The sequence below is a fragment of the Nanorana parkeri genome, unplaced genomic scaffold (assembly GCF_000935625.1).
Source record: "Nanorana parkeri isolate BGI_ZX_2015 unplaced genomic scaffold, ASM93562v1 scaffold837, whole genome shotgun sequence".
NCBI classification, from domain to species: Eukaryota; Metazoa; Chordata; class Amphibia; order Anura; family Dicroglossidae; genus Nanorana; species Nanorana parkeri.
Genome location: NW_017307105.1, coordinates 384,123 through 411,975, shown reverse-complemented (window position 1 = coordinate 411,975; position 27,853 = coordinate 384,123). Strand labels below are relative to the sequence as shown.

At 44.5% G+C, this 27,853-nt stretch overlaps 1 protein-coding gene across 1 annotated transcript; it reads right to left on the bottom strand.

The window, feature by feature from the left end:
- Positions 1–6,287: 6,287 nt before the first annotated feature.
- ZFYVE19 (zinc finger FYVE-type containing 19) lies at positions 6,288–25,712 on the bottom strand. The gene is made up of 12 exons (XM_018565357.1): positions 25,650–25,712; positions 24,956–25,077; positions 21,962–22,021; positions 19,231–19,391; positions 18,024–18,169; positions 17,332–17,375; positions 15,714–15,742; positions 15,412–15,633; positions 14,161–14,237; positions 11,973–12,092; positions 8,187–8,350; positions 6,288–6,387 (listed from the first exon to the last, which is right to left on the bottom strand). Exons 1-12 carry the CDS (start codon positions 25,701–25,703, stop codon positions 6,309–6,311), a joined length of 1,278 nt encoding a protein of 425 aa, XP_018420859.1. The 5' UTR covers positions 25,704–25,712; the 3' UTR covers positions 6,288–6,308.
- Positions 25,713–27,853: the final 2,141 nt, after the last annotated feature.

Sequence of the window (27,853 nt, the reverse complement as noted above, 5' to 3'; positions counted from 1 at the left end):
TGTATTGCTGAGATTTGAAGTCCCTCCCTAGCTTGGAGTCAGTGGCAGAACTACAGGGCCTCAGTGGTGGCAGTAACAACCGGGCCCTGGCGCTCAATCACTGTAATAAAATCATAAGGCTGGACTCTTTTAGAAAAACTGTCACATGGCACTAAAAAAAGGTATTGGTATTGGTGAGTACTTGAAGAAAAGTATCAGTTAGAGATGCAACCAACTAATCGATTAATTGCTAATAATCGATAATGAGAATAGTTGTCAACTAGTCTCATTATAATTAGTTGGCTGGATCCCCTAGCTCTCTCCTCCACACTGGGAGGAGGGCATGGAAAGCAGAGGGCTGGTACAATAGCCAGCCTGCTATTGGCTATTGCAGTTTGAAATGGCCAATAGGAGGGTGGCTATTGCACCAGCCCACTACCAGCTGTATTTACATTCAGCTGCCGTCTGCGGAATCTTGCCACTGACAGCTGTCATTCCCTGGCTGAAGCTATTTTCTTAAAAAAAAATTAAAAAGTCATTTTCAGTTTCGGCCTGACAAATTCTGCTGCAGGAGGTGCCATTCATTTCAATGGGACCCCAAACATGGCTCCCACCCACAGTGTGATCGCCCACCCTGGAACACACGGCACCGCAATGCTGAGCATTCCAGTGCAGTGCGATTTTAAAAAATTGTGCATGCAGTTTTATTCTGAAGTAAACTTTGTTTGTAACGCTGCATGTGTGTATTTTATTTTAAACTAAGGAGGATATTTAATTTTGTTTAGCCGATTAATCGAAAAAATAATCAACCAACTAATCGATTATGAAAATAATCATTCGTTGCAGCCCTATTATCAGTAGTCTGTAAAAAATGATATCAGTGCATCCCTAGTTTAAAACGCTCATTTTTTTTCATCCACGTCTAATTTCAGAGTGATTTCCCTTCACTTCCTTTCCTGTAAACGCAACAGCAAGCAGCAGAAAATATCTCTAAAACGGAGGTAAAATCCTCTTACACAGTTCATTGAAAGATTAGCCCCCTATTCCTGTTCTAGTGACAACTCAGACATTTGGATTCTCCCTCACTTTCAGTCTCATCAACAGTGGTCACCAAGATGAACAGAGAAAGTAGATCTCCAAGGCTGAGGCAAAGACTGAATTCAAAGCCTGGCACAGGTTCTAACCACGCACCAGTCTACCCGCATTTTAGTAATCCCAACTTCCACATTAATATATTCCTCCAAAACAAATTTGGGTCATTCTTTGATCTTTTCTCCTAGTGTGATGAGACAACATGCCTGGGTATCTCTTTATGATTTTCAGTCTCAATCACCTGCCAGCTTAAAGGAGAACTATGAGGTAAGTGCTTTTCATTCATCCTCATAGTTCTAGCCGACCTGTGACAATGAGACTGTCACAGGTCGGCTCAGTAGATCGGGAAGTGAGGGAACACATACCGGCGTTCGCTCACCTCTCGATCCTGTCTCTCTGCCGTGACAGGGGAGGGGATGGATTCCCCTCCCCTCCCCCCCCCCCCCCCCCACGCGGATCCAGCGTGGGGGGGGTGGGGGAGGGGACAGGTACAGCTTGCTCTGCCTCTAGACAGGCAGAGCCAGCTGTCACTCACGCAGCTGGGCGGATCCAGACATAATTGTCGGGCTCAGTATACTACGAGCTGTAGCTCACGTTATACTGAGCTTAGGGTGACGGGAGGACGCTAGTTTGTGTCCTCCCGTTACCCTAAGGAGAACTATGGGGAAAAGCCCTAACCCCATAGTTCTCCTTTAAAGTGTATTTCCACTTGCAGCCAAGTTGGGGTAATACTCATTTTATATTTGTTATATGCTCCCATTTACATTGCTTAGCTTAAAAATATTTAACATTTCTACTTACATTTTAAGTGTTTTCTTTACCCCCCATGTAAAGGAGGAGGATGTGCTAAGTTATGTTTACTCTAATTAACCCTCTCTGTACTGTGCTGACTGGTCTCATTATCAATTGTTTTTAAACAGATATTAATTTATTTTTTCCATACATTGCGAACATATACAATAAAGCCACACCCCAAAACAACCAACAGAACAAAAACAAGAAAAGAAAATCCAAAAACTAAAGACAGCAACATTACACTTCATACATTGCCTCCCACCACCCCTATCTGCCTCCCTTTTCTTTCTATTTTTTTTTCTATTTAATACTACACATTTTTTTCCCACTTATAATATTATATTTTATCCACTTAATCCAGGAGGTCTCAAGTCTGACTAATATTCATATTTCCAATCCACCTGTTCCAAATTCCCTGAAATGTACCTGTCTGGCCCCTCATCCTATAAGTACCATATTTTTCGCTCCAAAAGGAGGGGGAAAATGTGCCTGCGTCTTATGGAGCGAATCCCGACGCCCGAGACATGCAGTTTCGGGCGCCGGGCGAGTAGTAGGAGCCACTGCTCGTTTAATACGAGTGATCTAATGAGATCACTCGTATTAAAACCGAGCAGCGGCGACGATCGAGATCACCATAGAGCAGACGAAGAACGGACTTTCTTCGTCTGCTCTGTGTGATCACTGAGACCGTGGCGCTGTAATCTCAGCGGTCACTAACTGCAGCTTCTGTCATAGAAGCGGTGTCAGAAGCTACAGTCTGTCGAGTGCTCCATAAGGCGCGCCGGACCTCCCTGCGTCCTATGGTCAGGTGCATCTTATGGACCGCAAAATACGGTATGTTCTTCAAAGCGAACATATTTACCATTCTCAGCTTTCCATTCTTCAATTGTAGGGGGGTACTCCGAGTTCCATTTAACTGCAAATAGTCTTCTAGCCAGAAACAGTAGCCTTTTTATTGCTAAAGTACTGTTATTATCCAAATAGTCAGAATTGAAACCTCCTAGAATATATGTTAATGGGTTAACATCCACTATATTTCCATATATTCCATTCAGACATTTAATCACCCCTATCCAGTAGCTTTTTAGTTTTGGACATCATAATAAATGAATAAGTGTGCTTTTCTGATGCTTGCATCTCGCACACTTTGGGTCTGTGCGGGCCCCTATTTTATATAAAAACTCCGGGGTTCTATACACCGTATGCATGATAAATAATTGAGTTAATCTATGTGATAAAGAAATAGACACTTCTTGCACTCCTTGAAGTACTGCCCTCCATGTTTCCTCATCAATTATGCCTATATCCTCTGTCCAACGCTCCCTACATGTCAATGGAAATCTCCTTAATTCCTTTTTTAACAAACAATGATACACCCGGGAAATTAATAAGGACAGTATCAATTGTAAACTAGATTTCAACACTGTCTCTCCTAACAAAGGGTTAAATTGTGGGGGGGAATTTATCAAAACTGGAGCAAACAGAATCTGGACCAGTTGCCCATGGCGACCAATCAGCATCTCTATTCAGTTTGCTCAGGCAAGATTTGAAAATGAGACAGAAAAGCTGTTTGGCTGCAGTGCAAATCTGCTCCAGATTTTGATAAATCCCCCCGTGTGTTGGAGAGTGCCGTCTGACCCTCAGTGTGTCCCCCTTTTTACTCTCAAACTGCTCAGAGTAGCCTAGAATCTGCACAAAAGACTTTACCATAGACACAGCTAAAAGGTAAGAAATTGTTTTTAAAAAATAATTTTTTATTATGCAGTGTCAGTGGGAACACATAACAAACATATAGATGGGTTTTCTCAAATTTGACTGCAAAAGTGCAACCGCACTTTAACCCAACGGGCTTTCCCGCGCAGCTCACTGATGTCACTGGGTCTCCAGGACTTTGGTGGGACGCCATCCAGAGCGTCCCACTCAGCACACGGTAACGTCAGTGAGCTGGGCAGGTGGAAGCCGGACACAGTGTCACAAGTTGCTAAGAGCTCTTAGCAACCTGGGACGCTGTGGCTGCCCCTCTGCCACCCCCCACACCTACCGCCCCGTCAATGAGATGCCGCCTCATTATAGTGACGGCCCTGTCGCTGCTCTCAAAATACAATAGCCAGCAGGGGAGTTTCTTCCATCCATGGTGTTTAGCATTGATGGGGGAATCAAGCTGAATGAGAAAAAACGATAAATATATGGCCAGCTTATCCGAAAGTGTGGCTATACACACACTTTAATTATGTTGCATATGCTCATGGATGAGCAATCATTAAATAGTAAAGCACTAAAAATCTCCCACTTATTACAAAAGGTTAATTAAACTGCTCTCTAACGTATAAAACACTTCAGTCACTTGAATACGCAGAGAGTAATTCCAGACAACATAACCTCATTTTGGAGTGTGTTTTATCCCTCAGTTGTGGTTTGAGGCAGCCTGGCTAGTTGTGGTATGTTCTAATCTACTGCGCTCTGTCCTCCAAGAATGGCACACAATACATTTATGCCAGGAAATTTTGGAGGACACTAAGCCGCGCAGTTACTAAAAGAGTCAGTTTTCATTAAGTCTAAAAGATACTCCACCACACTCTGTACCAATATACCCCTTGTGGATGGGTGCTGAAGTGACTGCAGATTGTGATGTTAGAATCCAGGATATCATTCTAATTCCCTAGTTCAATGATTTTCAAGCTGGGGAAAGTAAAGTGGTTTTGTACAGATAGCCCCCTGGTTTGCACCGGTTCAAAATAATGCTCTTTTCGACAAGTTACATGACCACCATTGAAACAACAGCAGAGACGGCGCCATCTAGCATATCCTTCCTCCACAGACCTCAGCCCTGGAAGGATAAGCAGGGGACTTCTCTACAACTGCACATGCCAGAGTCTCTGGCAGCTGGATCAGGGCACAGATGGAGGATCATGGTTCGGGAAGGGGCTCTGTGTAGTCAAAAAACTGTTGACACCTACAGAGGCACACAGAGAGACAATTGGAGGTATGGAGGTGCACACATGGAGATGCGTTGGTGGCACAGGGAAAGACTTGGAGAAACACACAGGCACATAGAGATGCAAGAGGCAGAGGAGTTACACTTGGAGCTACAGAAAAGCATAGAGGTACACTTGGAGATATGGGAGGAGCATAGAAGTACAATTGGAGATATGGATGGAGCACAAGGATACATTTGGAGATATGGAGGCGAACAGGGGTACACTTGGAGATACGGAGGAGATGCGAAGGAGAAAAGAGGTACACTTGGAGATGTGGAGGCATATAGAAGTTTATTTGGAGATATGGAGGTGCATAGAGCGACGATAGGGGCACCCTTCTAGATACAGAGGCACATAAGTTCATGCTGGTGGCACAGAGGCACACTTAAGACATATGGAGGTTCTTCAGTGGCTGTCTCTCCTTACTCTTTTTCCTGGCTGTCTCTCCTGGCTCTGATACTGTTTAGCATTCAAAACATTAATTTCAAAGCTTAAAATATAGAGTATTATAACAGTTAGGTAATTTTTGAGAGAGGCCTGGAACCTAACTTCCTTACTTCCCATTCACTTACATTTAAATTCCTGTGCTCCTTGGCTCCATCTAGTGGCAGTAATGCACTGTAAACAACGTTCACACATCCATACACTGTGCAAATGCTATAATGTGGGCTAATTTATAATCAGGAGCCTTGCAAACTTAAACTGCACATTCAGCTTAGTGTACATTGCAGGTCAACCAATCAGAAAATGCTGAGCCTGGAAGAAGAATAGACAATGTCAGTTCCAGGGAGGGAGCCTGCAGATGTCACATCGTTTAATGGGAGGTATGTATAGGTAGTCTTTAGTTCTTTAATTTCTTTCTTTATTATGGTCAGGATGAAAAAAAGAAAAAAGACAATTTAAAATTGTTTTTCCTCTTTTATATGTCAATTAAATATTACCTAGTGCATATTAATATTCTGTATTCCCATTCTAAGCCAGCAGGTGGAGCTTAAGGCACATTTTCCAGACTTTTTTTTTTTAAAACAAAATTTGTATTACATTTTTCAACACATAACAAAAAACAAAAGTATCATTATCAGGTTACATAAAAGGTGCATATCCCAGTATAGCAAACAGCATACGTATAAGCCATTCCTAGTAATAAGCTCCGCCATCACTCCATACAAGCTATTGCATAGCGAGGACTGGTAACGTAGAGGTCAGGAATTGTCAAGGTGCGAAATCTGGTCAGTATAACGGTCAGGAAAAAAGAAACCTAGTCCAATCCAGACGCAGACTCCACAGTGCACTCGACCCATCTGCTTTTAAATACCAATTAGTGTATCTAAAAGGCCCGCACCAGGTGGGTGACTTCCAAAGCTGTCAGAAAGAAATAACTTTTTGCAGGCTACAGCCACATCTGCTGTGGAGACACATACAGGTCTTGAATGCACAGATGAAGTCCCGTAACTGTAAATTTTATTATCTTCCTTTTTTCTTCTGTGGTGGGCGATAAGTGGATGTCTGATGCTCCTCCTGGTCAAATGTATCATGTCCCTCCCTAAAATAGTGGTAAAAAGAATAATGGAAGTTACGTGCCTGATAAACATTGGAAGCACCAAGGCAACAAAAATTCTAAATTAAAAATCATAAAATAGTAGTGATGATGGGAATAATGGCTGCAGTAGTCAAGGGTATTCATTTATGATGCACCAATACCAGTATTGGTATTGGTGCCCAAGTACTCGTGCAAATGCTCAGATACCTAAAACCGATACCTGCGCTTTAATTATTCCAATTGAAGCGGCTGCCTTAGGTCCCGCGATTGCTGGGGACCTCGTGGCAGTCTTCTGTGGAACCACGTGGTGCCTGTTTACAGCACTTCTGCCGGCTGACCCACCGCTCATCTCCCCCTCCTGAGACCCACCGCTCATCTCCCCCTCCTGAGACCCACCGCTCATCTCCCCCTCCTGAGACCCACCGCTCATCTCCCCCTCCTGAGACCCCCCGCTCATCTCCCCTACTGAGATCCTCTGCTCATCTCCCCTACTGAGACCCTCTGCTCATCTCCCCTACTGAGACCCTCCGCTCATCTCCCCCTACTGAGACATCAGGCCGGCACCCAGCACAGAGTATGTACAGTTAAGGTGCAGCAAAACTGAACCTGAACGCCACAGCTACATTAGAAATATTGCCTGCTGTCTCTGCCCTTTGCTTTATTCTGTATAATGTATTGCTGGGATATGTAGTCCTCTATAGCTGATGGTATTATTCTGCATTGCTGTATAATGTATTGCTGGGATTTGTAGTCCTCTATAGCTGATGGTATTATTCTGCATTGCTGTATAATGTATTGCTGGGATTTGTAGTCCTCTATAGCTGATGGTATTATTTTGCATTGCTGTATATGATATTGCTGGGATTTGTAGTCCTCTATAGCTGGTGCCATTTTGCATTGCTGTATAATGTATTGCAGGGATTTGTAGTCCCTCTACAGCTTGGAGTTAGTGGCAGAACGACCAAGATCGCAGTGGTTGCAGCTGCGACCAGGCCCTGGTGCTCCACCACTGTCCTCAAATCATTAGTCTGTATTATTTTAGAAAAACTGTCAAGCACACTAAAAAATTTTTTAAATGATATATCGGTAATTGGTATAGTTGAGTACTTGAGGAAAAGTATCGGTACTTGGTCTGGAAAATACAGCATCAGTGTATCCCTAATATGTATGCACACAGGCATAATGAAAGACTTATCATCTATGCAGGACAGTGCTGGCAGATGTTTCCTGTGTACAAAAGGCATGAATTGGTCAGTGAAGTGTTTGGGGGGAATTTATCAAAACTGGAGCACACAAAATCTGAAGCAGATTTGCACTGCAACCAATCAGCTTCTCTGCCTCATTTTCAAATCCTACCTGAGCAAACTGAAGAGAGACGCCGATTGGTTGCCATGGGTAACTGCTCCAGATTTTGTCTGCTCCAGTTTTAATAAATTCCCCCCAATTGTGTGTACATATAGATGTATAGACACGCAAGTATCTGTTCAGCATGTAAATATGTCAAACACTTCCACACAATTTTATTAAATGTATGCGTGTACATGTGTTTAGAGGCATGTATTTGCATACATGTGTAAATTACTGAACTCAGATGCAAATTTTGCTATTGTAATTTTTACAGTTCTGAAGGAGGCTTGAGTTTACTGATGTTTACACACTGTGTGGATGGGCCCTCCGAACACAATAGGACCGTCTTCAGTTCCGTGAAGACAGAAACACTATATGACACCCATTTGCACAAGCCCTAAATGTGCATTTCTGGTAAACGAAACTAGAATAGGGAAAAAAAGACAGAACAATACCTGAAACATCTCTTACAATAGAGATCATCATCACAGCCGTGGCAGCGCAGTACAGCGTCCTTATTACAGATACAACACCAGGGCAGCTCCTCCTCATCGCTGTCTGCTACTTGTGCTTTTACAGCTACAGGTCTAGCAGGGGGATTCTGTGCAGGTGGTTTATTCTGCGAAATGATGATGAAAAGTGAATAACACATAAAGACACACACATCGAAATTGGTGCAAAGAACTCGAAAATGACAACAAATAAAAAACAGTCTGAACCAATAACTACAAAAGAGAAAGGGACCGGCTGTACACTGAAATATCCAGTGTAGTAAAACTTTATTGTTCCGAACACAAAGCAAAGCCCTACTTGGGTCCTCCATTCGGACGGGTTTCACCCAAAAGCGGGCTGAATCATATTAATAACCATGGAAAAAAACCTCCAAGAGCCTCCTTCCTGCCAAAAGACTGGTCTCCGCAGTGCAATAAAAGAGATTGGCACTGGACCTAGCGGCTGCCTTCCAGATATGCTCTTGGGAAATCTCAGCTCTCCCCCTCCAAGAAGACTAAAAGGTGCCCATACACCTTACGATTATCGGACAAAACTTTTCATCCGATGATCGAATAGTCGTACGATTTTCGTACGGCAGCCCCATCCTGCCCCGATGATCGCAAGATTAATTTAGCCGCAATTAACGAAAAGCACCTGGACGAAATGCGGTAATTGATTTGCCGTATTTTCGTTAGCGCAAGCGCAGTGTAGATCGTACGACTTTTGACGGGCGGAAATGCCAGCAACCTTGCGAAAACCGTATGATCTAGCAAAGTTTTCAAACATGCTTGACCGTCAAAAGTCGTACGATTGTACAGTACTGTCGGTCGGACACTGCAATGCACACATACGATTATCGGCCGAAAAGTCGATCGCATACGAAAATCGTCGGATAATCGTAAGGTGTATGGGCACCTTTACACCCTTTTGGAGAATGCCGAAAAGTCCTCTGGGAGGATGACAGGTCAATAGCCTAAAAAGGTGCCCATACACCTTACGATTATCGGACAAAACTTTTCATCCGATGATCGAACCGCCGTACGACGGCCCCATCCTGCCCCGATTATAGAAAGGTTCAATTAGCGATAGTTTTAAAAAAAAAAAACACCTGGACGACTTGCGGTAAAATGTTAATCGTACGACTTTTGTCGTATGATTGTACAGTACTATCGGTTGGGCACTCTATTCACACGTTACGATTGTCGTACGAAAAGTCGATAGCATACGATTATCGTACGATAATCGTAAGGTTTATGGGCACCTTTAGTCACCAGTCATTGGTGTTATGCTGCTTTGCAGCTTTCATTAGGCCCTGACCAGGCCAAATATTCTTGGATTTCCTCCAAGGGTGACTGACTTCTAAGTAGCACCGGGCAACGTCTATAGCCTGGATCGGCACCTCAAACAAGCGATCCGTCGGCTCTATAGCCAGAGGATTGCTTGTATGTAAACAGGCATCGCTGCCTGTTTTTAAATTCTTGCTCGCGGCAGTGCGGTGTGCACGAGTGGGCGGGGCTAACAGGCTGTCTTTAGACAGCCACTCACATCCAGGAAGCTCCCGGTTGGCCGTTTAATTACAAAGGCCGGCCGGGAAGCGGTTAAAGAGGTAAATTGGATACTTTGCAGATAGTATAGTCATACCAATGCAAGACATGTAGGCAAGAGAAAGACTTCTATTGCCGTGTCAGCATATGGCAATGGATGCTGCATGACCCTTCACTCTACAGCCACTAAATGTTTATACATATATAGCTTCTATCCAGGTGAGATAAAAAAGTACTAATCCAGCTAAAGGCCCTCATCATGGAGTGTGAAAGCGCTGCACACTCTGAGCTGTATAAAGCTGGACAAACACCTATAGATTATCTGCAGCTTTTCTATGGTCAGATGGTCGGCCACGCTGGCTTTCAAAACACCTGAACAATCTGGATTGGATGAAGGCATTGTTCAGGTTTTTTGACAGCCAGCGGGGCCGACGAGCAAGATGCTGAAGATTGGCCCAGTGGGAGATTTCTCCATCCACACAGTTTAGTGAAGATTCTGGTCTAGTTCTGGATGTGGTGTGAATGGGCCCTAACAAGCAAGTAAAAGAAAAGTGAAGTTAACTTAATCAGGGCTGAAGCAACCTAAAGCTGGCCACACACCTTACAACCATCGCAAGACTTTTGTCTTGCAATGGTTGTAAGGTAATTAAAACAACGTACGATCTGCCCATCTTGGACAGGCAGATCGTACTTGCCATAATCGCAAGCCTGCCCCGCTGAGGGGTGAGCTTCCGATGAACGCAATGCTGAAGGGCAGTGTGCGCTTGCGCACACCGGCCCGTGCGGCAGTTATCTCACGATCATGCTACAAACCAGCCGAAAATCGTACGATTCTCGGCTGGTTTTCGAACATGCTGGAAAGATAAGTCGTGCGACCGTACAGTAGAAATGGCCGCACGCCTTACACACACCTTGCGATAATCGTACGATGGCGGGATTTCCCGCGATTATTGTACGATTATCACAAGGTGTGTGGGCACCTTTATCTAGCCCCCACTCAGGTGAGAGCAATCATAGCCCTCCAGCTTGTGAGCTCACAACAAGCCCAGACCAGGCGGTAAATCAACAGCAACCAAAAAAAAAAGAAAACTTTCTAAGCCCTGAGGCACTGTGCTGGTGCAATCAGAGGTCCAACATCTGCATATGTTAATGAGCGTATATAAACCACAGTATGTCGGCAGCACTATTCAGAGTTTTGGTATTGTAGCCTGTCAGATAATATTGCAGGATCTGAACATTATGCTCAGTCTCTCCTTGTGAACCATCTTGAACCAAAGGAGTGTGCACAAAAAAAATGGCGTAAAATAAGCCTAAAGTGCTCATACACACCCCAATGTTATTATCAAAGGAGTCTGTAAAGCAATTGTTACAGGAGCTAGGTTTGCCTTGCTTATACAGATCGGCTGCTGCCTATGACCCAAAGGCCTGATGCAAGTACAAAGCCACACTAGGCTGATAACGCTTGTTATGTATTTCAACAACAAAAAGGAGGTTGTTAAAGAGTGTGAAATTGGAGAAACAATCCCCAATACTGCTGTGCACCACTAATTATATCAGTGTAGGAAGGAGTAATTTGGTTGCTTAATTGTCTGTGGTTGCTGCTTCGCAGATTGAAAATTTGTTTGAGCTGCAGCCCTTGCCTCCAATCAGCCATCCACTGGTAGAAACAACACATAACACATACCAAACCTGTATTAGTAAGAGGCACTACAAACTCCAGCAACCAATACCAAAAAGGAGGATCACCTCCCTCCCAAGGGTTCTCCCCACTGTGTCCTACCCACAGTATGGGAGGTAGGAGGAAGGAGACTTCCCTGAAGACTTCCAACCTACCTTGGAGCCATTAGTGTTTGTAAATGACACAGCAGTAATTTAAAGGATACCTGTACTGAGAGAACTATATGAACTCTGCCATCACTGACCCCTTTCTAAGCTTTCCCTGGCTTCAGCACTATTCAGATCAATGATCTCCCTACACTTGTTCCAGATCAGTGATTCAGAAAGCCCTGAAGCATGATAGCCAGGGAAATAGCATGTCAGAAACAGAGCAATGGCAGCCTCATACTCTATTTCTCCCATTCCAGGCTTGATAACAGAACACATTCTAAGCAGAAGGATGATAGGAAGACACAGCTATTGTAACGTCACTATATAACTATTTAGTTTCATCTAATTCATGCAGAATAAAATCAATATACAACATACCATTTGGGATGAGGGAAGTTTCTTTTCTGCTTGAACTCTTCCCTTGGTATCCTCAGTTCTACTTTGTTGGGGGGGAATATTGTAGCCACTCGCCTCATCCAGAGCACTTTCTTCAGCTAGCTGTAAACATTTCCACAAGCAGTAAAAGACTGTACAACGAATATATGGAGAATGCAACACGTATCTATACAGACTCATCAATACATCAGAATCAACCTTGCAGTCAAATGATAGATGGAGAAAAAAAAAGTTGAAATCTGATGGGTTACTTTGATGCAACACAAAGATATTTGCTGCTGAGGTGTTTCCCTGGGCATCCATCTTCCCTCGCAGTCTGTTCAGAATCGTGTGTCAGCACCAATAACTTTTCTGGGTGGTCTTCACACACATTTGGAGCAGAAATGATAAACATTGAAGAATGAAGAACACCAGAGAACTTGCATATTGGCACGATTATCATATTTGACTGTGAGCCCCCACGCACACTTGCAAAGTGCATCGTCACGCTTTGTGTTTATGCACAATTGGCTCACGTGGACATAGGGCAGTCCATTCACATCAAAAGGCAGCAAACAAGTTTATGCAACGCTTTTTTTGCACATTTGTTGAGCAACTTTGTGTACAAAAAAAGTGCGCTTTGCTTGATGCATTTGGGGTGCCATTAACAATGCAAGAGCGATATTTAATTTTTTTTTTTTATAAATTCTTTATTTCAAACATTATTTTTCTTTTTTCACATACAAAACAAGTAAGCAACAAAAAAGCACAATACACAACATTTGCCCCCAAGGGCCACGAGAGTATATCGTACACAATCAGTACACAGTGTTATACGTCGCCCGCTCAGGGGCTGAGATAGGTCTTTCTCAGGCAGGTATAAACGAACAAACAGATAAACTTATGTCCCAGCCAATGGCCAGGACTGGGGAAGAGAGGGGTAGGGGGGGGGAGTTGGTGATCCGTCCAGGTCCATTAGTTACAGACATACCGTCCCACCTGGGGGTTGCTGACAATCCCTCGAGGGTATGGGACAGGTGAGGGGGAGGGGGTCGGCGGACCAGAGTCTTCAGCATGTCACTGTGCTCAGGGAGTGGTGCGGAGATATGTTAACTGCTTGTTAAGTAGTATGGAGCAGTTTGGTGGGGTCCGGGTATGTTAGGCAGGTATACAGGGGGGGTCAAAGATGGGGTGGGTACACATCCCATTGGGAAGTTGGAAGGGAGGTCTAGACTAGGGTTCAGGTTGGTAGAGGGTATCAAGCGTCAGGGCCCTGACACAGCTCCGTATAGGCCGGGGAGGAGAGAAAGTCGATCCAGTAAAACCAAGTGGCTCTGAATTTAGCAGGAGTGTTGTTAAGGGAACTCGTGAGATCCTCCATGAGATAAATCTCGTGTATCCTGTCTAGCCATTGGTTTACTGTTGGGGGTTCAGGTTTCCGCCATAAGGCCGCAATGCATGCCCGGGCGGCGTTGATGAGGTGGCGTATCAGGGAGCGTTTGTAGGATTTTAGGGAGATGGTAGTGTGGTGTAGTAGGTAGAGAGCTGGATTAGGGAGGGTGAGGGAGGTTCCTAGGAGTTTAGGTGGGTAGAGTGAGACGTAAGCTGGGCGGGCAAGGGAGTAGTGTAGGGAAAGGGGGAAGACACAAACAAACAAACAAACAACAGTTGCTAAGCGACGGTTGGTACTGTTATGAGGGGGCTGGGTAACCAGCTGATCGGGTCTCCACCATTGAGTCGCTTGGGCCATGGCAGATTTGGAGGAGCTGCGCGTCGAGGCGGCTGGAGAAGTGAGGTATCGCTGCAGGGATGTCGGAGGCCGCTCGGTGTTGCCGGTACGTGTTTTAGTCTTTGTCAACATCAAAAGCAGTGGTGTAGGATGATTAGATCAACTGTTAAGTCCCAGATAGTTGCAGAGCTCGAGCAAAACACGTCTTCACGCCGCCATAGCCAAGCCACGCCCCCGATATTTAATTTTTACATGTTCCATAAAGGCATGCAGCTCATGGGATTTTACATGTCTTCACGTGCTACACAAATTTTATTAGGGGCCACACATTTGTGGATTTTCTAATCAGTTTCCTGCAGGTTACCATGTACTTTACAATACAGTCTCAGGGTTTCCTAGTGCTGTTCATAGGACAGTACTCTCTAGGATTGCCAGGGAGTGAGAGAGATAACAGAGTCTTACCTGCTTCAGGATCCTCTGAACACCTTCTTCCTCAGTTTCTTCATCACTGTCAGGCAGTTTGATGTTGTCCACAGTTACTGTAAATTAAAAACTGCAAACTGAAACTGACAAACAAGACTGAATGCAGGTAAGAATGAGAGCACCACAGTACTACTAGAAGTCCCCCTTCATCAGGGCTTAAAAACGCCGGCAATGATACAGAATACAACTGGTATATGATTAGCAGCTTATGGCCTTGTTCACACCAAATGCAGATCCGCTCAGGTTTCTGCACACGCAGTGCAGTAGGTTGTGCTGCGTTTTTGATGCGTTCCGGGCTGTTTTTTTTAGTTTAACATGGGCTTTCAGTGCGTTTCCAGATCCAGAGCAGGTAAAATAGGGCCTGCTGCAGTTTTTTCACCTGCTCGGGACCTGCTCTGGAACTGCACGCTGCGATATGAACTGGAGCAAAAAATACCATTGGAATACATTGGACGCAGTTTTGATCCGGTCTGCAGCTGCTCTGCTCTGCGCTTGGTGTGAACAAGGCCTTAGCAGATCGCCAGTCAGGCAGCTGACATTGTAAGTCCCGGGGGAGTTAGATGTAAAAAAAAAAACCACGCATGTCATCCAGTTACATAATTGTTAAAAAATTTAATTTTGCATATAATTAGCAAAAGTATCAAATCTGACTTGATATCAGCCTCCTGTTTACATGGTTACAATCAGTGACAAGGTCACAAGCTATTATAATAATCACTAAAGCAGATGATCAGGTAAAATATTTACAGCTAGTAAACAGTAACTGATGTGAATGAATAAAATGTAAAGAGCTGCATAATGTGGCCATCTAACTCACTGGGAGTCCTGGTGGAAATCTAACAGATTCCTCCATCCACACTAGACGTGAACAGAGGATTCTCTCCTGCTGTCACAATACATTAACAGCGACTTTATCTGATTGGCTGCAGTCGCTGTTCGGTCAAAAATGTGTGCCATACTTAGCTGATTTATTTAAAAATTCTCCTACCAGCCAGTGCCCACCGCTGTCAAAATACCAAACAGTGAATGCAATTGATGGGTTGCAGTCACTGTCTGGCTTACATTTTTGCTTCTGGCTCCTTTAAAAAAATTCAATTGAAAAGTAATTTTTTGTAAAGCCGGGTGGCAGCAGCAGGGCTGCCCACGGATCGAATTTTGGCTTATTCAGTTGGATGAAATTTGAGCTGTGCTGAACAGGACAAACGAGGCTTTTTATGCATTATGTGTTACCTTTGTTGGGATCTTTGCCTTGTAGTGCTGCGAGCCTCTTTGCAATCTCCAACATTTTCTCTTGTCTTGTATTCTCATCTTGCAATTCTACTGCTGCTTCTCTTAAAATCCGATCCTTCTCCCTCTCCAGCTGTTCTGCGTCTAGTTCCGTATTAGCGACAGTTCTGCTGTCTATTTGATCAACTTTGTTCAGATTGTTAGTGGGTGGTAGAACAGTGAAGTCTGTGCCACAAAAATACACGACCAAATAATAGTAAAATATACGAAAAGGACACATCAAGGGGATGATTTATAATCAATACGCTGGGCGAACAACATTTGAACTACATTCCTGCCAATAGATAGAGCCTTGGAGCACATGAATTTCCTATGCTCCTCATCTCCATCATAGTGGCGGGAGTACCATGTGAACGGCATTCACTCAGTTTATGGCTGAGCGGATGATTTACAAATTGTCCTCCAAGTATTCCCTACTTATTTAAAGGAGAACTCTGGAATTTTTTTTTATTTGTTGGTTTGCTCTCGTGATGGGCTACAATCTCATGTTTATCTTACTCATTTGTATTGAGATTGAGGTCCATCACGGGAGTGAACTTGGAGTGGTGGCTACTTTACAACACACACAGCGACCATGAGGAACAAAAGTAGCCACCCTCCAGAAGGAAGGACAGTGTCAGCACCAATTCAGAGATGATTTGAAGTTCTAAAGCCGAGTGATGCACAAATAAGATACATTTTTGCTAATGGTTAAGGTATCTGAATGCACTTTTAAGGTTTAACTCCTAAATTTAGTGTCACTTTAACTACCTCCGGGCCGGCCGTAGTAAAAAAACGGCCGGCCAGGAGCTCTCTCGATCTGAGCGGGCGTCTCTAGACGTCCGCTCAGACACGCCCCCTTGCGCGCGCCATCAGGCGCACGCGAGCGGGAAATGGCCGGAATGTAAAAACGGGCAGCGATGCCCGTTAATATACATGCGATCCGCCGGCTGTAGAGCCGGCCGATCGCATGTATGGGGTGCCGATCGGGTGTCCCCCCCCTCCGCGGTCCCCCCCCGCTGTTGTCCCGCTGATCCCGGGCTCCGCTGTGCCCGGTGCGAGCCCGGGATCAGCATGTCGCCTGTGACACAGGGGATCAGAGAGAGCTCGGTACACGAGCTCCCTCCGGTCCCCTCTCCTCTGAAAGAATGCGGAAGTGTTGTATAATACATCACTTCCGCATTCTTGTGTCACTCTCCAGCTTCAGAAGCTGCAAAGAAGCTGATGGAGCAGATCTCTGCTTCATCAGCTTCTTTTGGGGGGTCCTAGGTGACATTAGGGGTCTTGGAGACCCCTGATGTCTCCATAAAGAGGACCTGTCACATATTTTGCTATCACATAGGGGGGTTTTATTAGCCCCCGTATGTGATAGCGATAAAGTTTAGTGAAAAAAAAAAAAAATTTAAGTCCCCCCCCCCCAAAAAAAAATGTAAGTTACACATAAAAAATAATTAAAGAAAAAAAAAATGTTTTAAAGTCCCCACCCATACATACACGCATGCAAACATGCGTCGGGGGCGCATACGTGCAAAAAAGACGATTGCGCCCATTACGCCGCACATGTTACATATCGCCGCGAACGTCGCAGTGAGAGCAATAAGTCTAGGGCCATCAATCACTGATAACACTAAACTGATGAGCGGTAAAAACGTTTAAAGTGTCGCCTATGGCCAATTTTGGTTGCCGTCGTTTTCTGCGATGTCGCGGGTGCGCGCAATTTTAAAGCTTGACATGTTTGGTGTCTATTTAACCGACGTGACCTGATCTTTTATATTTTTCACAATATAAAAAAATATTTTCAGTCCCGATTTATAAATCATGACATTTTTCTCTACTACATACATCTCAAAAGACTGATGGAAAAGCAAATATCTTTATTTATACATATTTTTTTTACCTTGTGGCTGAGTATCTGTTGGTTGATGAAGCTACAAAATGAACAAAACGCTGTGTGTATATTTATATATATGTAATGACCCCCCCTGTAAATTGGCGAGTTATTACCGCATAATTACCTTTTATACCTATGATTGGACAGTTCACTATCAGTCCATTAAAAGAAATAAGACACACAATACTGTTATGTTTTAATTTTTGACCACACTATTTTTTTTTATATATATATATATATACACACACACACACACACACACATACATACATACATACATAATATATGAAATTAAATGGTGTTTGAGTATGTCATTCTAGCCGGTATACTATATGGCAATTCCCAATATGTATGACAAACTCATGAGGATACATTTAAATGATTTTGTGCCATTTAGTGTAATGACTCTCGCCAAGGTATTTAACGCTTAGAGAGAGGGTGGGTGAAGATGGTAGAATTTTACAGTTGGTATTTCCCAAGAAAGATACTAAACAACTAAACAATGCAATTTAGTTTTAACTAGGTTGCAGAATTATATAGTTACGTAGTTAATAAGTTTCATTAAAAAAACTAAACTGATGTCCATTAACTTTCACCTCTCACTGGAGTTACCTGCCGAGTTGTTAAATTCTCAAGACTGCTCTGTTTTAATTGAAAGCATAAAAGGAAATATCACACTTAATACCGGCTTGGTTGTTCTGGATGGAGGCGTCCTCCCTTGCAATATGGCTAGTCGGTCTTCAATTTCCTGTAGAGAAGGAACAGGGCCTTGTGTGCCTTTCTGTAGAGCTCGCACTCTGGATTCTATTTCTGCTGTTGAGGCAATGGTTTCTGCACAAGAAAAGACAGATGTCAAGCATGGCACTCATCCACACAGGCATCTCACTCAGAAGCCAAATGCATTGTGCTTTCAGGTGCTTCTGAGGTGTTGAGCCATGTGTTTAATGCTGAAATGTAATGTAAGTATATAAAAGCATCACTAACCCCCCATCCCAAACAACACGCAATTAAATTTTTTACCTTTGACCCCCAGAGTCAGTTGGACTCTGCTCCTACAGATGTGCATTCCTGATGGCCACTGGGTGCTGAATAAGAAAGGGTTCGGGCGTGTTCGCAGCTCAGGAAGCTGACAGCGTGCAGCGCCAATCACAGGTATTGAGACATTTGCCCGGTCCGCAGCTGCAGAGATCGGGAAATGTCTCAGTGCCTGTGATTGGCGCTGCGCGCTGTCAGCTTCCTGGGCTGCGAACACGCCCGAGCCCATCCTTAGTGCTGAAGACTTTAGTTGTGCAAATTGCTGATCAGTCACTTGATTACACTATAATAGTCTCAGTACAGTCCTAGTGTTCAAAGTTAGCAGCTTAAGACTTCACTGGTTACACGCTTTTTTCAGGACAGTCATTTAATAGGTAGCAATAGGTTTGTCATCCAAGATCTGGATGACAAAAGAGCTACTTATTGCCACCTACAGCCACATTTCCATCTGATTGCCACAAGTGGTACTAAAATCAGGCTGTGCAGGGTCCCGTCTCACATGAGGTACTCTATTCTCCTTCCAGTGAAATTACATTTTGGGTAGGGTTCTGCTTTATGGCCTTGTTTGGTTACAATATACAGCGTGTGAAGCAGCAGCTTAGGAAGAATACTCTATGAGATTTTGATAGAACAGAGGTAGTTCTGCATGTATGGCAGAACTTGAAGCAGTACATTCAGTAGTTGCCTCAGGTTCACAGCTCCTAATCACTATGAAAGTATGTACAAAGGGTGATGAATATGTATCGGGTGTTGTACACTAACTTCTAATGGCAAATAAAGTTATAGGTTATAAATAAATGCAGCTTTTTCTTTAGTAGCATTGCTGCGAACAGAAAACTCCAGACATTTCGACTCACTAGGTTTAGTTTCTTGCTTGAGTTTCTCCAGGCGTTCAGCTATCGCTCTATCTTCTGCTGACAAACCCTGAAAGTTGAGATTTGTCCCTCCATGTGGCAATCCGGGCCCCATCTGTATCACCTTTTGCTGACTCTGTTTGGCTTCAAAGGCTGCCACTCTCCTGAAATAGAACTTGATTAGCCTTACTGATTTTTTTTCCCCCCAAGAAATTATTTCCTTATTCGGTTTTGCACATGTTCAGGAAATGTCAGGCTTCAAGAAATGTCAACATCGTCATCCAATGACTATAAGTAATAGAAATATCATAAATACAATAATAAAAATAAGTTTTATAAACCTGGTTTTTCATAGTGAGAACGTTATAAGAACTTAATATTACACAGACCTGCAGTTCTGGCTCATCATAATGAAAGCTAAATAATATATATATTTATTAGATTAGAAAACGCTAATTTGACCTTTACTTGTTTATTAAGGTAGTGCAATGTGCAATGACGATGTGCAAATTGTATCAACATTTTGTCAGTTAGCTACAGTAACCTAATATCTGGTTGACAAAGTCTACTGCAATTAGCACTGTCATACATGCGATTCTGTTGCTGACAACAACTCACTAGCAACAGCACTAATAGAAACTAAGATACTCCCCTGCCTGACTTGGGTCGGACACTTAGCCTGCCCTCGAGAACATCTGTAGACTTGTGACCCCAGTAGGAGACACCCTATTGCTTCTCTACAAAGAACTGATAGCTCCTCCATATGACTTTACCCCTCTGTTGATTAAAACAAAAAATGGCAATCAGCCCTCTCCATAATCTTTATATCCATGCAATGTGAGAAACTACTTATGTTTCCACAAAAATCATCTATACAAAAGTCCTCTCTCACTGGTACAGGGTCCCCACTACTCGATATGAATTGAACAGTCAATTCCCAGAGACATGTTGGTGTTGTGTAGAACACCTCAATGTGATGCTCCACATCTTCTGGGAATGAGACCAAATAGGCCCTATTGGGTCATGGTGGGAGGTACCATATGTTGTTTTACAGGTCACGCCCTGGGGCACACCCAGCTACCTACCTCCTTCACCTCAATGCTCTTCTGAATCCCTCCAATAAAGCCTCTCTCACAATACACCTGCTCAATGCAGCTAGGGTACAATGAATTAGTTCCAGCAAATTTCGACAGCTGATTAGTACAGGGATCCCTACCTAGCATATTGTTTGAAGTCATGGTAACTCATTTTGGTGGGGAGCAACCGTTTTGGGAGGTGCTCCTCAGGCTCTGGAAAGGAAACCACCACACTCCCAGCATCTCTCTGGTTGGTCAAAGTGCTCGATGTTATGACTGGAAGATCTGAATGCCTCCCTCAAAAAGTTGGGTGAGGAAAAGTTCAGAGCAACGTGGTCCATCTGGATCCATTATACTACCTCAACTCATTTCCATGAACTCAACAGATTCAACATGAACAGCCCACTCTGAGTTGTATGACTGTACTGTACACCGTAACACCTGTGGGGCACTTGGAAATTTTCAATAAAAATGTTTGAATGTTTAAAAAAAATACTCTGCTGCTTCCATGTGTTGCTTCCTCAGTGGATGGATGACTAAGTTGTTGCTTTCTTGCAGACGGAGATTGAACAATCTGCAGAAGGTGCCAGCAAGGGAGCAGCAACTTAGTCAACCAGCCAGTGAGATGGCAACACAAGATTAGATGAGTATTCTCTACCCCGTTTATTATTATTATTATTATTATATTATAATACAGGATTTATATACCACCAACAGTTTGCACAGAGCTTTGCAATATAAGGAAGACACTACAGTTACAATACAAATCAAGACAAGATGGTACGGAGGGCCCTGCCCGTGAGAGCTTACAATCTAAAAAGGGAGGGCCAAGTGATACATGAGGAGGTAGCTGTGCGAGGATGAATTGTTTGAGAAAGTAATAGTTCCGTGGTTAGGTTGAGGTGGGATAGGCTTCCCTGAAGAAATGAGTCTTCAGTGTAGGACACTGCCGGATAGGTTGTGGTAGACAATTCCAGAGGGATGGGAGAGACTCTAGAGAAGTCTTGGAGGCGAGCATGGGTGGAGTTGACAAGGAAGCTAGAGAGCAGGAAGTCTTTGGAGGAGGGGACGATTAGGGTTGTGCATGGCTTTGTAGGTGGTTGTGAATGCTTTGATTTTATCCTTTGGATCTAGTGATCCTTACAATGGCTAGTTTGACATTGTGACATCTCTTGATGAGAAAGTCAATTCAATAAGCAGTAAAACTTTTTCTAAATTACTAAACAAGTTCAGTTGGATCTGATGACCTACTACTAGCTACATTATATCATGACGTGGGTAAATGAGAAGCTTCATAGAAAACCCCGTGAGAAATTGAACTATTATAAGTATTGACATCCCTTTATCAGTTACAGACGTAAGGAGGGTTTATGTGGACTGGCCTACTTGGCTTTCCCATTAAATAGAATATATCCATTTGTATTGTTTGCTTATCTTATACATTGGAAGCTCTCACCAAGGAAGTGCAAAACAAATCTCTAAAATACATCATCTCATATATATATATATATATATCAATGTTATGTCAACCATCATTTATATGATAATGTACACATCAGGTCTCTGTGATGAAGAGTATTTAAATAATGTTGTAAAACAAATTAAATATTTAATCGACACAGTTAATGTTACATAAAAAAACGTGAAATAATACTTACTTCTTGTAATTCTCTGGTGGAGACCATTTGGAGCAACTGTTTCTTTGATCATCCTTTCCACTGAAATAGGAGAAAAATAAGAGAAGCTGAAATATTTAGATATTAGAGGTTCACCAAAATAAAAATTTTAATACCGAAACCAAACTGAAAATAAAAAAAAATGTCGGGCCGAAACAGGACATTTCTTTTTTTCTAACTTTAAGATTTTTAAAAATATTTGATTTTTATTAAATATTTTTATTTTGTACTTTTAGGGGCTTTGGGGAAATATTAGGGATTTAAAACAGACCCCTGAGATTTCCCTTTTAAAATAAAAAAAGAGATTGAGCCCTCAATCTCTTTTTCTGCAGCCCCTGTTATAAATGAACAGGAATCCTCTGAGTGTTACTGCTCATTCATAACATGAGGACAGAGTGTGTTTACTATAACCACAATCATGAATGAACAGGAGGTGATGTAGATCACTTCCCATTCATTCATAATTGAGGATATAGTAACCATACTCTGTCCTCAATTATGTACAAATCAGTGATCACGGACTGCTTGTACCGCTCTGCATCCTGACAGCTGTCACAGGAGGCTGAGCAAGTGGAGCTCAGCCTGCTGCGACAGCGCTGGCTGTCTCCGCCCACACTGCTCTGCCGATCTGTGACAGGAGGCTGCGCGTTTCAGAGAGGAGAGACGCCGGCCGCTTACTGCGCTGTCCTTCCACAGCGCTCGGCTGCCTGTGACAGTTTCTCTCCTCCCCGCACTCAGCTACATGAACTCAGCTTGCCTAACCACGCATTCGCAGTCCACTCTTTCTCGCAGCAGCTGCTGAGATCAGCGTTTTTCTAGTGAGAGAGTAAGGGGACGGCACATGTGGGGTTAGGCAGGCTGAGTTTTCGCAACCAAGTGCTCGTCTGTTAGGGTCTGGGGGAGCCGACAGAAGTAAGAAAAGGAAAAATCGTTTTTAAAAACGAAGGGCAGTATTTTAACTTAAAGGAGAACTATGAGGTGAGTGCTTTTCACTCACCTCATAGTTCTAGCCGACCTGTGACAATGAGACTGTAACAGGTCGGCTCAGTAGATCGGGAGGTGAGCGAACACATACCGGCGTTCGCTCACCTCTCGATCCTGTCATGGCTCTCTGCCGTGACAGGGGAGGGGCTGGATTCCCCCTCCCCGCTCCGCCAGCGCTGACTGGCGGAACGGACGGGGGAGGGGGCGGGTACAGCTGGCTCTGCCTCTAGATAGGCAGAGCCAGCTGTCAGTCACGCAGCTGGGCGGATCCCGGCATTATCGTCGGGATCAGATTCAGCGTCTCAGTATACCGCGAGCAGCAGCTCGCGGGTTACTGCGGCGTCTCAGTATAAAAAAAAAGGTATACTGAGCCTAGGGTGACGGGAGGACCCTAAGGAGAATCATAGTTCTCCTCCCGTTACCCTAAGGAGAACTATGGGGAAAAGCCTTAACCCCATAGTTCTCCTTTAAAGAAGAACTATGGGATTAGGGCTAGCGTCCTCCCGTCACCCTAAGCTCAGTATACTGAGACGCCGCAGCTGAAGCGGATCCCGACAATTATGTCTGGATCCGCCCAGCTGCTGTCAAGGCTGATGTAATGGACTGGATCTCAGCTGCAGAACTTATGCTAATTTGTTTGTACGCGGAGGTTCAGTGAGGGCTCCCTATTACACTCAGTGCGGTAGGTAAACCGTACGCATCATATACCACTGCGTTTGAAATAATAAGTAGCCCTGAGGCTGTAGCTTAGCTAGAGACTGGTGGGCTGTATCCACCGGTTATCTGCGGTGTTTGTGGAACAACCTGGGAACCAGTCAACTCCTAGAGTTTGGCAGGCAACGTTCTTTGAATGTGTGACTGTTAACTCAAAGACTATCGCTTGGAAACGAATAACAATTCATGCATTCATGGCAGCAGTAATCAATAGGTTAACGACAAGTGGCCATGCACCCCTCAATGCACAGAGGTAATGAGTTGTGAGCAAATAGCAGTTCAAGCAATCATGGCAGCAGTATGCAACAGTTAATGGCAAGCAAGTATGCGACCCCCCAATGCACAGAGGTAATGAATTGTGAGCAATTAGCAATTCAGGCATTCATGGCAGCAGTATGCAACAGTTAATGGCAGACAAGTATGCGACCCCTAAAAGCACAGGGGTAATGACAGTGCTGACTGGTTATCAACGGAACTGCTATAGTGAGATCCAGATTACTTGCGCTTAGTAGTGTAGTTGGGTACAGTGTATGGAGAGGAATTAAGGGTGCCGGATGTCCGATCCTCCTGCTCCCCTCCTGCCTGCTGAAAGGTTCAGCTAGCTGCTGGGGTGGTTAACTGGAGCTGCTGCTAGCGGCGGTTCACAGATGCCGATGGTTGCGGTTTCACGTTCGTCACTCGGCACTCCACAACGAGAGAACGCCGAGTGACAAACTCTCTGAACTTTTACCCCCTGGACCGCGCCCCGTGGGCGGAGCCGGCGTGACGCCGTTGCTGGGACGGCACGTCGCAGGAGCAACAGGACGCGCCGCGTAAGCCGGGTAAGTCTGTGACAGCTGCGTGAGTGACAGCTGGCTCTACCTGTCTATAGGCAGACCCAGCTGTGAACCAACCCCTCCCCCTTCGGTTCCGCCAGTCAGCACTGGAGGATCGGAGCGGGGAGGGGGAAATTCAGCCCCTCCCCTGTCACGGCAGAGAGCCGTGACAGGATCGAGAAGTGAGCGAACGCCGGTATGTGTTCGCTCACTTCCCGATCTACTGAGCCGACCTGTGACAGTCTCATTGTTACAGGTCGGCTAGAACTATAAAATGAGTGAAAATCACTCACCTCATAGTTCTCCTTTAATCTAAGATGTGACGTACAGTATATGGACTTTATTTATCTAATACCATTAAAGGTGTAGTAACCCTTCAATTATAGACTCTTACACATGATATGTGTGAGCCGTAGTTGGATCCATACATGCCAGCTCAGGGTCATTTGCTGCACATGCTCACCTGGTGATAGACTCATGACACTTCTTGCAGATCTTTTGCTTGGTGTTGCCATATGCAGGGAGAAGAGCAGTGAATCCTAGACATCCTGCACAGAAGGCACGTCCGCACGATTTACAGCCACACTGCAAAAGAGACACAAAAATATACCTCACCAACATGAGTCTTTGTACATTTCATTGCAGAAAACACTTCAATTCTACAGAATGATCCATGAGTAGTTGGCTCTATGGCCTTGCAGTGCTGGAGTCCTGCATTCAGGGGCAGATTTGGATTTCTATAACACACAGGTAGGTTAATTGGCTTCTAAAGCTGCGTATATACTAGGGATGCACTGATACCGGTACTTCGGTCTTGAGTTCGAGTACCGATATATCTTTTCGGATCTCGCCGATACCGAGTACTGAAAAAGTCCCATTCAGGAAGCCAGGCGGCGTGTAATGACTTGCCACCTGGCTTCCCGATTAACTAGGCCCCTCCCACAGCTCTGCTCAGGTTACGTGCAGCACAGTGATGACGTCACAGCCACATTTACAAGGTCATATCTCAGTTTGCGAAGGCATTTGGCGCACACAAGGTGAAATTATATTCTTTGTGGCTATTGCGGAACACGACAGTTAAGTTTTTGTGACGGGAGTTCAGTACCAATGTCTGTTGAAAGAATACATCACCATTAACAGCGGGCAGGTAAACTCACCTCTTTTTTGAAGATAGTGAACTTGGATGCACAATGAAAACATCGCCTATCCATGGCACCTGTCAGACAAGAGATATAAAATTCTGTGTTATATTGCTGATTATATGAGAGGGACAATCACTCACTAGGGGAGTTTTCTCATAACTACAGAAGATAGAATTTCGAGCAGTTGACCGTGACAACCAATCAGCTTCTCTCTTCCATTTTCAAAGCTTAACTGAACAAACAGAAGAGAGAAGCTGATTGGTTACTGTGGACAATTGCTCCAGATTCTCTCTGCTCCAGTGTTGAGAACTCTCCCTCACCGTACTGTGTCTATAGAGGATCAGTGTAGGACAGGACTGCAGATCACCTCCCCCTCTCTTCATCTCTGTAACATAAGGGGGATGTGTTCTGCAGTTCACAGACGATAGCTGAGAAGGTTGATAACATTGTGTGTGATATCAGTTCATTGCAAGGGTGCTGGAACTCTGGCAGGATGAACAGATCATTTTGGGTACCTGCAGTACCGTCTAATGATTGGGGACACAACATATTACTTGTTTGTTCCTATGTATAGATATCGTTTAAAAATCGAGACTTCACACAAAAACACTAGGATGTTCCAAATCACGACACAACAAAACACCTCAGGTCTATAGCCCCCACTAAGGTTTTACCACACACGTTACAATCTGACCATACAATCTCTGTACAATCCACTTTAGATTTACCAACACTATGTAATATGAGGACCGACGTAATCAATCCAAGCAATCGGTATGCAATCAGGCAGGCCTAGGGTTGCCACCCTCCGGTTTACGCCCGGACAGCCTGATTTTGGAGTCTTGTGTGCAGGTGTCCAGCCAGCGGGCACAAGACACTCAGTGCCGACACCGGCACTTTACATTTTCTGACAGATGCGACTGCCAATGTCCCCGGCAAGTGCGATCTCGAGCAGCCGCATTTGCCTGAAACTGGATCTTCCTCTGAGCTACGGGCAACCTGTGCCCACAGCTCAGAGGAAGATTCATTTACAGGCAGATGCGGCTGCCTGAGATTGCGCTTGCCGGGGCCCTCGGCAGCCGCATCTGTCATTGCTCTTTCCTCCTCTTCCTCCGGCTTCCTGACACTGTGCTGCCCACCTGCGGAGCCCTGGTAAGACACCATAGTCCAGACAGCCCACCTGGAATCCCGCACAGACCACCCGGAAGCCTGCACAGCCCACCTGAGAGCCCGCACATCCACCCGAGAGCCCGCACATCCACCCGAGAGCCCGCACATCCACCCGAGAGCCCGCAGAGGCCACCTGGAGACATCAGGGCCCCAACCCAGAACAACACAGATTATGTAGCTTCATATTATTTTGTATTGCTATATAATGTATTGCTGGGATTTGAAGTCCTCTATAGGCGGTCTCCTTACTCCCTCCGCTGGCTGCCTCCCCTCTATATTATCAAAAATAAAAAAATTCAGCGCGCGTTGCTAGAGTATTCGCGGTTTCACTTGAAGAAAAGGTGGCAATCCTGGGCAGGCCCTTGTACTACATAGCTGTTGCCAGCCCTACACTATTCGATCTGATTGTACAGCTACCAAACTATGTAACATGAGAATAAACCTAAACAACTCATTCATATAGTACCATATCAGGCGTAAAGGAGGTTGTACAATCAGATTGTAACATGTGTGGTCATCTTAAGTTGACATGTCCTCTGGCTATTAGCCCTTAGGACAGATTCAATAGTCCACAATAGGGAAAAGTGACCATCAAGGCACAAATATCACATACATAATGAGCAGATCATGTCTGCCCCACATACACAGATCATCTACAGCTACATCAGACCTTAAATACATTGTCACTCGTTTTTAACCTTACATTACACGGATCTCTTCCACCCTAATAACATTACAGGAAGTTCTCCTTTAATTACCTTAAGGCAGCCTAGGTGTGTCACAGGTCCTCTGTACCTGTCAGCAGTCCTCACTGACAGTCTCGGTGTCTGGCAACTCGCAGGAAGACTTGTATTCATTGTGAGCCGCACGGCATCCTGGGAATAGTAGTCCGAGAACAGAGACACCTCTCAAGAAATCTCTGTATTGTCTTCAGTACAGTACTACAATTCCCGGCGTGTCCCACGCAATAGACGCCAGAAGACTGCGACAGCGGCAGAACTATATTTCCCGAGAACCCTAGCGGCGGACATTGGAATCGTCATTAGGAG

What these genes read in the sequence shown, in the direction of transcription:
- ZFYVE19 (XM_018565357.1), bottom strand. Translation starts at nt 25,703, where the DNA reads ATGGATAGGCGATGTTTTCATTGTGCATCCAAGTTCACTATCTTCAAA. An exon ending in TGTCATGAGTCTATCACCAG is followed by an intron (nt 22,022 to 24,955) that starts GTGAGCATGTGC and finishes CTCCTATTTCAG; the next exon opens with TGGAAAGGATGATCAAAGAA. An exon ending in CATCCAGAACAACCAAGCCG is followed by an intron (nt 17,376 to 18,023) that starts GTATTAAGTGTG and finishes TTCATTTTGTAG; the next exon opens with CTTCATCAACCAACAGATAC.